The sequence below is a fragment of the Cherax quadricarinatus genome, chromosome 66, assembly GCF_038502225.1.
Source record: "Cherax quadricarinatus isolate ZL_2023a chromosome 66, ASM3850222v1, whole genome shotgun sequence".
NCBI lineage: Eukaryota > Metazoa > Arthropoda > Malacostraca > Decapoda > Parastacidae > Cherax > Cherax quadricarinatus.
The window spans coordinates 24,266,713-24,279,873 of record NC_091357.1 but is presented as its reverse complement, the minus strand read 5'-3'; the positions used below and the strand labels follow the sequence as shown (position 1 = coordinate 24,279,873).

Sequence of the window (13,161 nt, the reverse complement as noted above, 5' to 3'; positions counted from 1 at the left end):
TGGATGCACAGAGAAAAAAAAAAGAGGAAGAAAGTGAAATAGTTTACTTTTCGAGAACTTGAAAAGATTTATGAGTGTAAGAGGATGCCCCTGTATGAATATCCATCTCTATCACATGTTTACAATCCAAAACTGAAGTAGGGAATTTTGAGAAAAAAACAGGAACATCTTCAGTACTGGTACTGGAGAGGTGTCTGTCTTGGATGAATGATGGTAAGCCATGGGAACACATGTTTTGGGAAGAAAACTAATTCTGCAGAGATGTTCTTTGGCTTGGCAGTATGACGTGTCCTCTTTCTCCTGTAAGAGGCAGATTCTGCATCCTTTAACCCTTTGAGGGTTTTGGTCGTACTAGTACGTCTTACGCGTAGGGGTTTTTGACGTACTAGTACGCATAAATTCTAGCGGCCTCAAATCTCACAGGAAAAGGCTGATAAGCCTAGATGTGAGAGAATGGGTCTGTATGGTGGGTGTGCGCAGTAGGAAAAAAATCTGGGACCCAGTGGTGCATTGTGGGAATGCCATCATAGTACACAATTTCCACCGTGCCCTGTGGTAAGAAGTTCCTCACTCCTCGGCGAATTGGGACACTTTTGTTCCCCAGTGACAGTTCTAATACAGATGGAAGTGACAGTGAAGATGAGTTTCAAGGTTCTGGTGAGGTTTTGACCGAAACTAATGACCATAATATGGGTAATAGTGAGGAAAACCCAGACAACCCACAGCCTTCCACCTCTGGTGCTGGGCCATCTTGTTCACGTTCAGTTGTACCAGAATCAAAGAGGAAACTCCTATTTTCCAAAATCCCAGACTCAGATGTGAGCATTGGTGATGATAGTGATAGTGATTATGAACTACAAGCTCTTCAAACTTGTTCCAAGAATGGAGGAGGAGGAGGAGGAGGCAGAGGAGGAGGAGGCAGAGGAGGAGGAGGCAAGAGGAGGAGGAGGCAAGAGGAGGAGGAGGCAAGAGGAGGAGGAGGCAAGAGGAGGAGGAGGCAGAGGAGGAGGAGGCAAGAGGAGGAGGAGGCAGAGGAGGAGGAGGCAAGAGGAGGAGGAGGCAAGAGGCAAGAGGAGGAGGAGGAGGCAGAGGAGGAGGAAGAGGCAGAGGAGGAGGAGGAGGAGGAGGAGGAGGAGGAGGAGGAGGAGGAGGAGGAAGATGAGGAGGAGGAGGAGGAGGAGGAGGAGGAGGAAGAAGAAGAAGAGGAGGAGGAAGAAGAGGAAGAGGAGGAGGAGGAGGAGGAGGAGGAGGAAGAAGAGGAGGAGGAAGAAGAGGAAGAGGAAAATGAGGAGGAAAAGAGGAGGAGGAGGAAGAGGAGGAGAAGAGCAGGAGGAGGAGGAAGAGGAAGAGGAGAAAAGCAGGAGGAGGAAGAGGAAGAGGAAGAGGAGGACGAGGAAGAGGAAGAGGATGAGTAAGAGGAAGAGGAAGAGGAGGAGGAGGAGGAGGAGGAGGAGGAGGAGGAGGAGGAGGAGGAGGAGGAGGAGGAGGAGGAGGAGGAGGAGGAGGAGGAGGAGGAGGAGGAGGAGGAGGAGGAGGAGGAGGAGGAGGAGGAGGAGGAGGAAGAGGAGGAGGAGGAGGAGGAGGAAGAAGAATAATACGTAATGATAACAATAATACATAATAATAATAATACATAATAATAATAATACATAATAATAATACATAATAATAATAGGTAATAATAGTAATAATAATATGTAATAATAAATGTTCACCCATGACAGTAACAAGATAAGGGGAGATAACATCTGATAAGTGCTGACGTTTGATGAGGGTAAATGAGGGTAGAGCTGATGCCAAAAGATGAGATAAACATCGCCCTCCCTTTGTTTTTGCTGGTATACTAACATTTCTGTCTGTCTATTTGCCTGTCTGTCAAGCTTCCTGTCTATCCGTCTAGCTCTCTGTCTCAGAGAGCCACAAGACTGCGTCATCACTTTTACTCACATCTTCAAGCAGAGTATAGCACTTTGTCTGGATTTCTTGGGTTATCCTAGGTAATTTATACTATGTATACTTGTATTTATGTGTACCTGTGAGACAGAGATAAAAAGACAGATAGAATGAGGGAGAAAGATAATTAGATAGAATGGAGGAAGGGAAGCAGCATCCGACCCCATTGTTTTGACAGGCGGGAGGGGGGAGTGAGTAATGAGACAATATGTCATTTTGACAGCTGCCGACTCCTGGTAATTTACACTATGGAGGAGGAGGAGGAGAAGGAGAAGGAGGAAGAGTAGGGGGAAGAGGAAGAAGAGGAGGAGGAAGAGGAGGAGGAGGAAGAGGAAGAGTAGGAGGAAGAGGAATAAGAGGAAGAGGAGGAGGAAGAGGAATAGTAGGAGGAAGATTAGGGGGAAGAGGAGGAAGAGGAAGAAGAGGAGAAGGAGGAGGAGGAAGAGTAGGAGGAAGAGGAAGAAGAGGAGGAGGAGGAGGAGGAGGAGGAAGAGGAAGAGTAGGAGGAAGAGGAAGAGTATGAGGAAGAGTAGGGGGAAGAGGAGGAAGAGGAAGAAGAGGAGGAGGGTGGAACACTAGTACACTGGTACTGGTACATTAACATTTCTGTCTATTTGTCTGTCTGTCAAGCTCCCTGTCTATCTGTCTATCCATCTAGCTCTCTGTCTCAGAGAGCCACAAGACTGTGTCATCACTTTTACTCACATCTTCAAGCAGAGTATAGCACTTTGTCTGGATTTCTTGGGTTATCCTATGTAATTTATACTATGTATACTTGTATTTATGTGTACCTGTGAGACAGAGATAGACAGACAGATAGAAAGAGAGAGACAGATTGAAAGAGATAGAATGAGGGAGAAAGATAAAACACCATTGTGTATGACACCATGTTTCAGAGTTCCACAAGCTGCAGAACTAATAGGAATATGTTCAGTGACTGTATATTGGTATATATATTATAGAACAATAATAATAAACAATGTTTTGTATTGTTTGTTTTTGTAAACAAGTTTTGTAAACAATATATTGATAATTATGTTTGTGTGCTTATTGTGTAGTATACAACGAGTGTATATATGTACATTGCACCTTACTTTGGTCTCATAGGCCACATAAGTTATGTGAAAAAATAAAATAGTGAAAAAAACAACAAACCTTCAAATACAAGTAAACTAAAGTTTACCGGGTGAGCGGCAGTTGCCGCTGTTGCCATACGCGGCTCATTTTCTGCAAACTTCATGCATCCATATCTCCGTAAGTATTGATGGTAAATTTTTTTTTGTTTATCCTATAATGTTTAGGAAAAAAAACTCTATTTTTTCATAAGAAAAAATAATTTTTTTTTTTTTTGAAATTTGGCCGACCCTGAGAACGAGTTTCGGAGAGGGCCTGTCGACCCTCAAAGGGTTAAGGAATACTGGGCACAAACAATAGTAAGCATGATGAGCACTTAAATAATTTGGGCATCTAGACCATTTGCAGAGCTTGTCTCAATGAATTAGGAAGGCACAAGGAGGGGCAATCTGCACATGAACAAGAGACTTTTGCCGTGTCCAAACTACCAGCACTTACAGGACTGTTGAGAAGGTAAGATATCTGTCACAGTTAAGCAGGTACATGCCAACTGCACAGCAGTGGGTATTCACAATTGTCAAATGATAATTTTTTGACATTACTGGGGTATCCTCTTGCAGCATGGACAAAACAGATAACTGAGCAGTTGCTGTTCTTGGACAGTATTGTCTGTGTATTAAAATTCTCTGATGCAATATTAGGCAAGGAAAGACAACAGATACACAGTATGTATGTATTAAGGTGAGTATGCTTAAATAAGGTAACAGGCATATAGTCAAGTATTTGAAGGTTTGTTAGGGTATTCGCTTGGATAGCATCATTAACCCTTTCAGGGTCCGTCCTGTAGATCTATGGCTTTATGTTCAGGGGCCAAACCGTAGATCTATGCCATGAGCTCAGCTCACTTTGATAAACTGTGAGTGGTACATTTGGGTCTAGATATGAGAGAATACATCTATGTGGTATGTGTGCACCACATAAAACAAATCCTGCAGCACAATGTGTATAATGAGAGAGAAAAAAAACTGAGACCATGATTTTCGATTAAAATAGCGACTTTGCAGTGTTTTTTCGTATGTTTTTTATAGTTGTATTTGTGATTTCTTGGTCTCATTTGATAGAATGGAAGACATATTACAGAAATAGAGATGATTTTGATTGGTTTTAGCACTGGAAATGGCTTGAAACTGAGCTCAAAGTAGCGGAAATGTTAAATTTTTGCCGATGTTCAAGAGTAAACAAACGACCTCACACGTCTAATACACACCAGCTGGTGGGTCTAATATACATTCACAAATGTGGCGATAATATTTATACAATTATTACAATATTGCATAACAGTAAATCTTCTATTTTTTGGTGTGAATAAAAATTCATTATGTGAATAAAAAATCAAAATGGAATTTATTTGTCAAGCCTCAAAACATAACTAATGAACAGAGGAAATGTTAGTTTAGTGCCAGGAATACCTACATTCTGGACCCTATTTTGAAATTGGAATATTTTGAACTGTGTTAAATTGGCCAAATTACCAATTTATTATCACTTTATTTTGTAGTTGAAACAGTTGACTTGGCGATTTCTTGTGCTCAATCGATAGAATAGAAGTAATACTAGTGAAATAGCTAAGAATTTGGTCGACTGAAATAATGTAATTGGCCTAAAATGGGAGTCGAAGTCAGCAAAATCGCCGATTCGTATACACAAATAACCCGCACATAAACGATTATGTAAGTGTATTTATGTAAGTGCGTTTGTACGTGTATGTTTGGGGGTCTGAAATGGACTAATCTACTTCACAATATTCCTTATGGGAACAAATTCGGTCAGTACTGGCACCTGAACATACTTCTAGAATGAAAAAATATCGTTAACCGGGGTTCCACTGTATCGCTGACACATCAAAATTCGTGAGAGCATAATTTCGTCAATTTTCCATCACATTTTGCACTTTTTGTTTTATTACCTTCACAAAAAGATTCTCTACCATTTCATAAGAAAAAATAACAAATTTTTTTTTTGAAAATTCTTGGACAATGGGGCACCACTTCAGATTTTGGCCTTGAACCCTGAAGGGGTTAACCAGCACTATGAGTACTCAATGGTGTTGGATATGATAAGTACCGTCCAGCCAGCTGCTCTCATCATTGCTTGTCTGAAGCATCACCAGGTCTGAAGTATAAGAAAATTTCACCAGGTCTGAAGTAATAAATTTTAGTGTGAAGATTACTTTAAAATTTATTACCTCAGACCTGGTGAAATTTTCTTACACTTCAGCCCTGTGACGCTTCAGACAAGCAATAATGAGAGCAGCTGGCTGGAAGGTACTTATCATATCCAACACCATGGAGTACTCATAGTGCTGGTTAATGATGCTATCCAAGCGAATACCATAACAAACCTTCAAATACTAGACTATATGCTTGTTACCTTATTTAACCCTTTCAGGGTCCACAGGCCCTTTCAGAGACTTGTTCTCAGGGTCCCCAAATTTAAAAAAAAATTATTTTTTCTTTTGAAAAGATAGAGAATCTTTTCCCGATCATAATGACACCAAAAGTATGAAATTTGATGGAAAACTTATGGAATTATGCTCTCGCGAAATTAGCGGTCTCGACGATGTTTATGCATTTGCGATTTTGCCCACTTTGAGCCTTATTTTCGGCCAATTCCAATGTACTAGTCGACAAAAATCATAACTATTTTGCTAGAACTCCAATTTTTCTATCGAATGAGTACAAGAAACCACCCATTTACCGATTTCAACTATCCAATACAGTGGTCAGAATTTAGCAATTTTGCCAATTTCACACAAATTTCAAAAGATGCCCATTTCCAAATAGGGTCCAGAATAAACAAGAAAGACATTCCTGTCACTAAAATAACATTTCCTCTGTTTATTAGTCACGTCCCCAGGCCCCTCTTACATTTCTTTTGCTTTCCACTTGGAATTTTTATTCTCACAAAAAAAATAATATTTACTGTTATGCAGACTACTGCATTAGTGTAGAAATGGCATAAATAATATCGGCGCACTTGTGAAAGAATATTAGACTCACCAGTTGACGTGAATTGGATGCTTAGAATGATTTGTTTACTTTTGAACTTTGGTAAAAATCGAACATTTCTGCTACTTTGAGCTCAATTTCAAGGTACTTTTCATTGTAAAACCAGTCAAAATCATCTCAATTTCTGTAATATGTCTTCCATTCTATACAATGAGACCGGGAAAACTAGAATACAACAATAAATACCATACGAAAATATAGTGCAAATTCGCTGTTTTAATCCAAAAACACGGTCAAAGTTTTTTTTTCTCATTATGCACTGTGTGCTGCAGGATTTTTTTATACTGTGCACACTGACCACATAGACCCATTCTTTCATATGTAGGCCTACCAGCTTTCTCTCACTAGATTTGAAGGCGCTAGAATTTATGCGTACTAGTACGTCATGGACACTGGTGTGTAAGCCATACTAGTACGGCTGAAACCCTGAAAGGGTTAAGCATACTCACCTTAATACATACATACTGTGTAACTGTTGTCTTTCCTTGCCTAATATTGCATCAGAGAATTTTAATACACAGACAATACTGTCCAAGAACAGCAACTGCTCAGTTATCTGTTTTGTCCATGCTGCAAAGGATACCCCAGTAATGTTAAAAAATTATCATTTGACAATTGTGAATACCCACTGCTGTGCAGTTGGCATGTACCTGCTTAACTGTGACAGATATCTTACCTTCTCAACAGTCCTGTAAGTGCTGGTAGTCTGGACACTGCAAAAGTCTCTTGTTCATGTGCAGATTGCCCCTACTTGTGCCTTCCTAATTCATTGAGACAAACTCTGCAAATGGTCTAATGTCCAAATTATTTCAGAGCTCATCATGCTTACTAATGAAGATTACTTATGATTATAGTTAGGTGGAGGACAAGCTGTATTTGACAAGGTATGTGACAGATTGATAAATAATAATAATAATATAGGTCAGCCATCACTAATCCAGCATCATTGGGACCTGTAGTGTGCTACATCTTTCTCATTTTCATCGCTGCTTTCTCCTCCACTGGCTTGCTGCTGTGGACTTACATCCATCTGCACAATTTCTGAGTCAGTATAATGATGAAATTTGAGTGAGTATAATTTGAAATTTGAAATTATGCTAGCCGAAATTAGTGCCAGATTACTGATGGAACTGGATAACTGATTGCTAGATTAGTGATGGCCAACCTGTAATACCAATCACCTAAAGCTCCCTATTCCCCATTCACCAACGAATCCATCAAGGGAAGGCTTACTAATTTATTCAAATAAATAATCCCAAGGCTAATAGATACACAAGAACTGAATCTTGTTGATGTATGCCAGACAGGTAGGAGGCGAGAAGGAGACGAGTTTATTATGCTTCAATATGACACTAATATCATCTCTACGGCTTATTTATCTATTACAATTCATCTAATATGACATAATAAACAATATTGGAGAGTTACTTTTGTGTCATTTTCTATCGCTTACTCGCTTAACTTACTTGCTACACTGTTAATTCTACACTTTATCCCTGGCTGGCACAATAGCCTTTATTGATACGTGCTGCTTTAGTATCGTACATATCGTAGAATCACTGAATCACTGCAGAAGGCACATTCTCCCCTCTCTCTTCCTCTTCCAGTTTGGTACTTTGCTACGACTTTTTTCTTTAATTCTTTTGCATTTCTTTCCTTCTTTACCACAGGGCTGGCACTAGAAGCTTTCTTTGGGCCCATGGTGGCTTATTTAGCAGTTACAACACTAAAAACAATGGAACAATACAAAATATACCGCATGTACATGTGGAATTGTCCTCTCTGGCTTTTAACCCGTAAACGGTCCAAACGTATATATACGTTTTTTCAACATTTGAAAGTATGTAAAAAAAGTAGATCTTCTTTTTGTTTTTTTTTTACATTTGAAAATGTGTAAAAAAAAATTTGATCTATTTTTTTGTTATATTTGAAAATATGTAAAAAAAAAACGTAATCTACTTTTGTAGCACTACACGTGAACATAGATCTGCTTGGACCGTTTACGGGTTAAACAATGGCACACTGGCTGTACATAGGCTCAGGCCGCATGGACACGTTCGGGACGAACGTCCTTAACCGAGTTCTTGGGTGTTAGCCAAGCCAATATTTTGACGCAAAAATGTGCCACTATCTGATTTTGGAGTTAACCGATGCTGCTGCTACCTGAGGGTCCACTGTATATCACCCCACCAGACAGTGCACAACAATGCACAATCAGTTGACTGATTCAAGAAGTGCCAGCACAAATCCACCCACTTCAACTCTATTACCTTACCAAAGAAGCATGTTGATCACCCAAGGACTCTAACTCCATTGATCATCTCAACTCTCATGCAAGGGAAAAGAAGGAATTTACTGGTTACTGTGCATGGCAAGTGCACAGGGCAATGATTAGTTTGGTCTCGAAATGTCAAAGCCCACCACAAATGGCCACGACAAGTGAAAACGGTAATCCTCTCACCTGGTACGTAAAGAACCAGCTATCAGTGGATAAAATTTATTTAATATGTTTAAGATAATACAAGCAGCAATAAATAATGCAACTGGATCATAAACATCTATTCTACGATGAAATGCAGGATGATGAATTTAAAAAATTCTAGTGAATTGTGTATATAGGCAAGCAACAGAATATGATATAAAACTGTTGAGTTTTAATTCCCCTTGAGTGTCTAATATATTATTCATTTACAGTAGCTACAAAAAAGTTGATTAAAATTATTAGAAGGATAAGATCAGCAATAGAAGTACAGTGGACCCTCGGTTTACGATCAGCTCCCAATGCGACCAATTATGTAAGTGTATTTATGTAAGTGCGTTTGTATGTGTATGTTTGGGGGTCTGAAATGGACTAATCTAATTCACAATATTCCTTATGGGAACAAATTCGATCAGTACTGGCACCTGAACATACTTCTGGAATGAAATAATACCGTAAACCGGGGGTCCACTGTAATTTCCTAGTGAGAGCAACCAGTGTTGGTCATTGGGTAGCTGTAAGCTCACATGAAGTCTTTCACAGAGCACATTGTCATATTTCTTTTATTATTATTTCCTTTCCAAAGAATAGCATTTTAATCATAAGGACAAGTATAGCTAAAGTGGACCCTTAGAAGCCCATAAACCAATTATCTATGTAGGAGTGAAAGTTTTTAGTTCAGATCTTTTTTTGTATACCAACACTGATGTCATTTAGCATACTGTAATGGACTCACATCTGACAATGAGTTCACTCAAATTACATGAGAAATATAGGTCCTTTATAGCTCATTAACAATACAGTGGACCCCCGGTCTACGATATTATTTCATTCCAGAAATATGTTCAGGTGCCATTACTGAACAAATTTGTTCCCATAAGGAATATTGTGAATTAGATTAGTCCATTTCAGATCCCCAAACATACACATACAAACGCACTTACATAAATACACTTACATAAGTGGTTGCATTGGGAGCTGATCGTAAACTGGGGGTCCACTGTATATCTCTCCTGAAGTCTAAATCATAAATGCTGAATATCTACAATTTTTTTCTTTTATGAAGTTTTAAATGCTTTACCAAGTATGAATTCTGTTTGAATTCTTTTAGACACACTGCACACTGATTTGGCTTTTCTCCAGTATGAACTCTCATATGTTGTATTATATTTTGCTTTTGTGGAAAGCTTTTTAAACACACTGAACATGAATATGGTTTTTCTCCTAAATGAAGATTCATATGTTTTACTAGATGATGTTTTCTTGAAAAATCTTTTAGACAAACTAAACATGAATATGGTCTCTCTCCTGTATGAACCTTCATATGTTGTGTGAGAGAATTTTTATACGAAAAGCCTTTTGGACACAATGAACAATGATAAAGTTTCTCTTTTGTGTGACTTCTCATATGTTTTACTAGATCTGATTTATGTGAAAAATCTTTTTGACACTCTGAACATTGATAAGGCTTCTCTCCTGTGTGAATTCTAATATGCTGAACTAGAGCAGTTTTATATGTAAAGTCTTTTAGACAATCCGAACATTTATATGGTCTTTCTCCTGTATGAGTTCTCATATGCTGCACAAGATGTTTATTCTGTGTGAAATCTTTAAGACAAACTAAACATTTAAATGGTTTCTCCCCTGTATGAACTCTCATATGCTGAGATACACTTGATCGATAGGCAAAGTTCTTTAAACACACTGAACATTTATATGGCTTCTCTCCTGTATGAAGCCTCATGTGTTGAACTACACTTGCTTTCTCAGAAAAGTTTTTTAAACACACTGAACATTTAAATGGCTTCTCCCCTGTATGAACTTGCATATGACGTACTAAACTTGCTCTCTGTGAAAATTCTTTTGGGCACTGTGAGCACTGATATGGTTTCTCACCTGTATGAATTCTCGTATGCTGTACCAGAGATGATTTCGTTGCAAAATCTTTTTGACATATTGAACACTGGTAGAATTCCTCACCCATTTGAACTTCCATAATTTTAATGAATATATTTAGCTGAAGTCCCGTTATTATCCTTAAATATGATGCAATATTTTTTATATGAATTGGCAAACCCTCGACATAACAGAGTTCCATACAATGGAGTTTAAAAAAAAGCAGAAAATCCACTGGGTCAGTCAATTCAGAAACAATGGTCCAAGTTTATTAAATATACAGGTATCAGTTATTGTTAGCATCACAGTAAAATAATCTCTTGTTTATCCATCACAATAACCATTATTAGCCACCCTCTATCCTCAATTACTCTGTTACATTGAGGAATTACTAATAAAAACACTTGATACTGAAGAGTAGATGTATTGGCAAATAAATACAAACATTATTTTTATTCAAACTTTTACTCACACAAACTTTTAAAACATTTCAAAGAATTCATTTTGTTTAAGCACAACCATGTAATAAGTGGGATAAAGTACAAGAAATTTTAGTGAACAAGAATGAATAGAAGCAATTTGTAAGTACCAGTAGGTTCACAACAATTAATGAAAAGCACTTTTATGTCAAGTCTCATGGAGCAGTTGCTAAATTATTGTAGATGTTTGACTTAAATGTGGTGGTACTGGTTGTTTGCAGTGCTGCAGCAGGACTCTATAACATGTAACACAAAACTTTGGAAAATTCTTGGCTTGAATGTAGTAGTACTGGTTCTCTCTGGAAAACAGTTTGTAATAAGAACAAATTTTAATTTCTTGTTTAATTTTGTATTTCTAATACTTTTGCAAAGCCATATTAATCTTTATCTTCTCTGAGCAAATGCTTCTCAACCCCATGAAAATGAGAAATTAAGATAATTTTGTTAAATATATAGATAGTACAAAGAAGCTCCACTTACAACATTATACAAACTTTGACACATAGCACTTAGCGTCCCTTCCATCCCTTTTCTTCCCTCACCTCTGATCCCATCTCCACCTAGCTGATTATAACCATCGCACTACATACTGCCCCACACCGCTCTATGACCCCTGTCAGTTTACACTTTCTCTGATTACAATAATAATAATAATAATTAAGTACATCACTGGACACTTTGAAACCAATTATTACTTATGAACAAGTAACTTGCATTTCTGACAGGAGAAACTATTTACAAAGACTAAAATAAGAAACAGCCTTCCAGTACTTAGTGACCAACAAGTAACAGCAAGCTGACAGAGAGAAGACTGTGGGCAAGTTGACAAAGAGCAAGACAGTGAGCAAGACAGCGAGCAAGACAGCGAGCAAGTCAGTGAGCAAGACAGTGAGCAAGACAGTGAGCAAGACAGTGAGCAAGTCAGTGAGCAAGACAGTGAGCAAGACAGTGACCAAGAGAGTGAGCAAGACAGCGAGCAAGACAGAGAAAAAGACTGTGAGCAAGTTAGTGAGCAAGACAGTGAGCAAGACAGTGAGCAAGACAGTGAGCAAGACAGCGAGCAAGACAGTGAGCAAGACAGCGAGCAAGACAGCGAGCAAAACAGCGAGCAAGACAGCGAGCAAGACAGTGAGCAAGACAGTGAGCAAGAGAGAGAGCAAGACAGTGAGCAAGACAGTGACCAAGACAATAAGGAAGACAGTGAGCAAGACAGCAAGCAAGACAGTGAGAAAGACAGACAGCAAGCAAAAGAGAGAGCAAGACAGTGAGCAAGACAGTGAGCAGGACAGTGACCAAGACAATAAGGAAGACAGTGAGCAAGACATTGACCAAGACAGTGAGCAAGACAGTGAGCAGGACAGTGAGCAGGACAGTGAGCAAGACAGTGACCAAGACAGTGAGCAAGACAGTGACAAGACAGTGAACAAAAGAGCAAGCAAGACAATACTCACCTAACTGTACTCACCTAATTGTGGTTGCAGGGGTCGAGACTCAGCTCCTGGCCCCGCCTCTTCACTGACCGCTACTGGGTCCTCCCTCTCTCTGCTTCATGAGCTTTATCATACCTTGTCTTAAAACTATGTATAGTTCCTGCCTCCACTACATCACTTGCCAGACTATTTCACTTCCTAACAACTCTATAACTGAAGAAATACTTCCTAACATCCCTCTGACTCATCTGAGTCTCAGCTTCCAATTGTGACCCCTTGTTTCTGTGTGCTATCTCTGGAACATCCTGTCTCTGTCCACCTTGTCTATTCCACACAATATTTTGTATGTCATTATCATGTCTCCCCTGGCCCTCCTGTACTCCAGTGTCGTAACACTGATATCCCTTAACCTTTCTTCATAGGACATTCTCCTCAGCTCTGGAACTAGCCTTGTTGCAATTATTATTATTATTATAATCGAAAAGAAGCGCTAAGCCACAAGGGCTATACAGCGCTGCAGGGTAGGGAAGGAAGCGAGGGTATTGGGTGGCAGAAGGGAGGAGGGATGATCAGTAGGTTACAGAAAACAGCGGGGCAGGGGATAGTACGGGGGTAGAGGGTAGCAAGAGATTGAGGTAGAAAGGGCTGAAGGTATCAGAATTTGTGAAGCAAGTCAGTTGTTGTCAAAAAGTCAATGAGAGAGTCTGGATGAAAGGTGGGTCCATCAGCGAGCAGGGAAGGTAAAGAGAGAGCAGTGGAGCGAAGACGACGATGGAGATAAA

The 13,161-nt window shown here is 39.3% G+C and overlaps 1 protein-coding gene and 1 long non-coding RNA gene across 11 annotated transcripts in view; one reads left to right on the top strand and one right to left on the bottom strand.

The window, feature by feature from the left end:
- LOC138854679 (uncharacterized) overlaps window positions 1-13,161 on the top strand; it is a 365,248-nt gene that overhangs the window by 205,003 nt on the left and 147,084 nt on the right. The window lies entirely within an intron of this gene.
- The window catches only part of LOC128699016 (zinc finger protein 271), a 106,370-nt gene continuing 101,787 nt past the window's right edge, over window positions 8,579-13,161 (bottom strand). For 8 of the 10 annotated variants that reach the window (XM_070099303.1, XM_070099295.1, XM_070099296.1 and 5 more), the window contains one exon: window positions 8,579-11,248. In XM_070099303.1, the coding sequence (XP_069955404.1) occupies window positions 11,119-11,248 (130 nt within the window). In that variant the 3' untranslated portion in view covers window positions 8,579-11,118. The remainder of the gene's footprint in view (window positions 11,249-13,161) is intronic. The other 2 variants (XM_070099301.1, XM_070099302.1) reach the window with 1 other exon arrangement.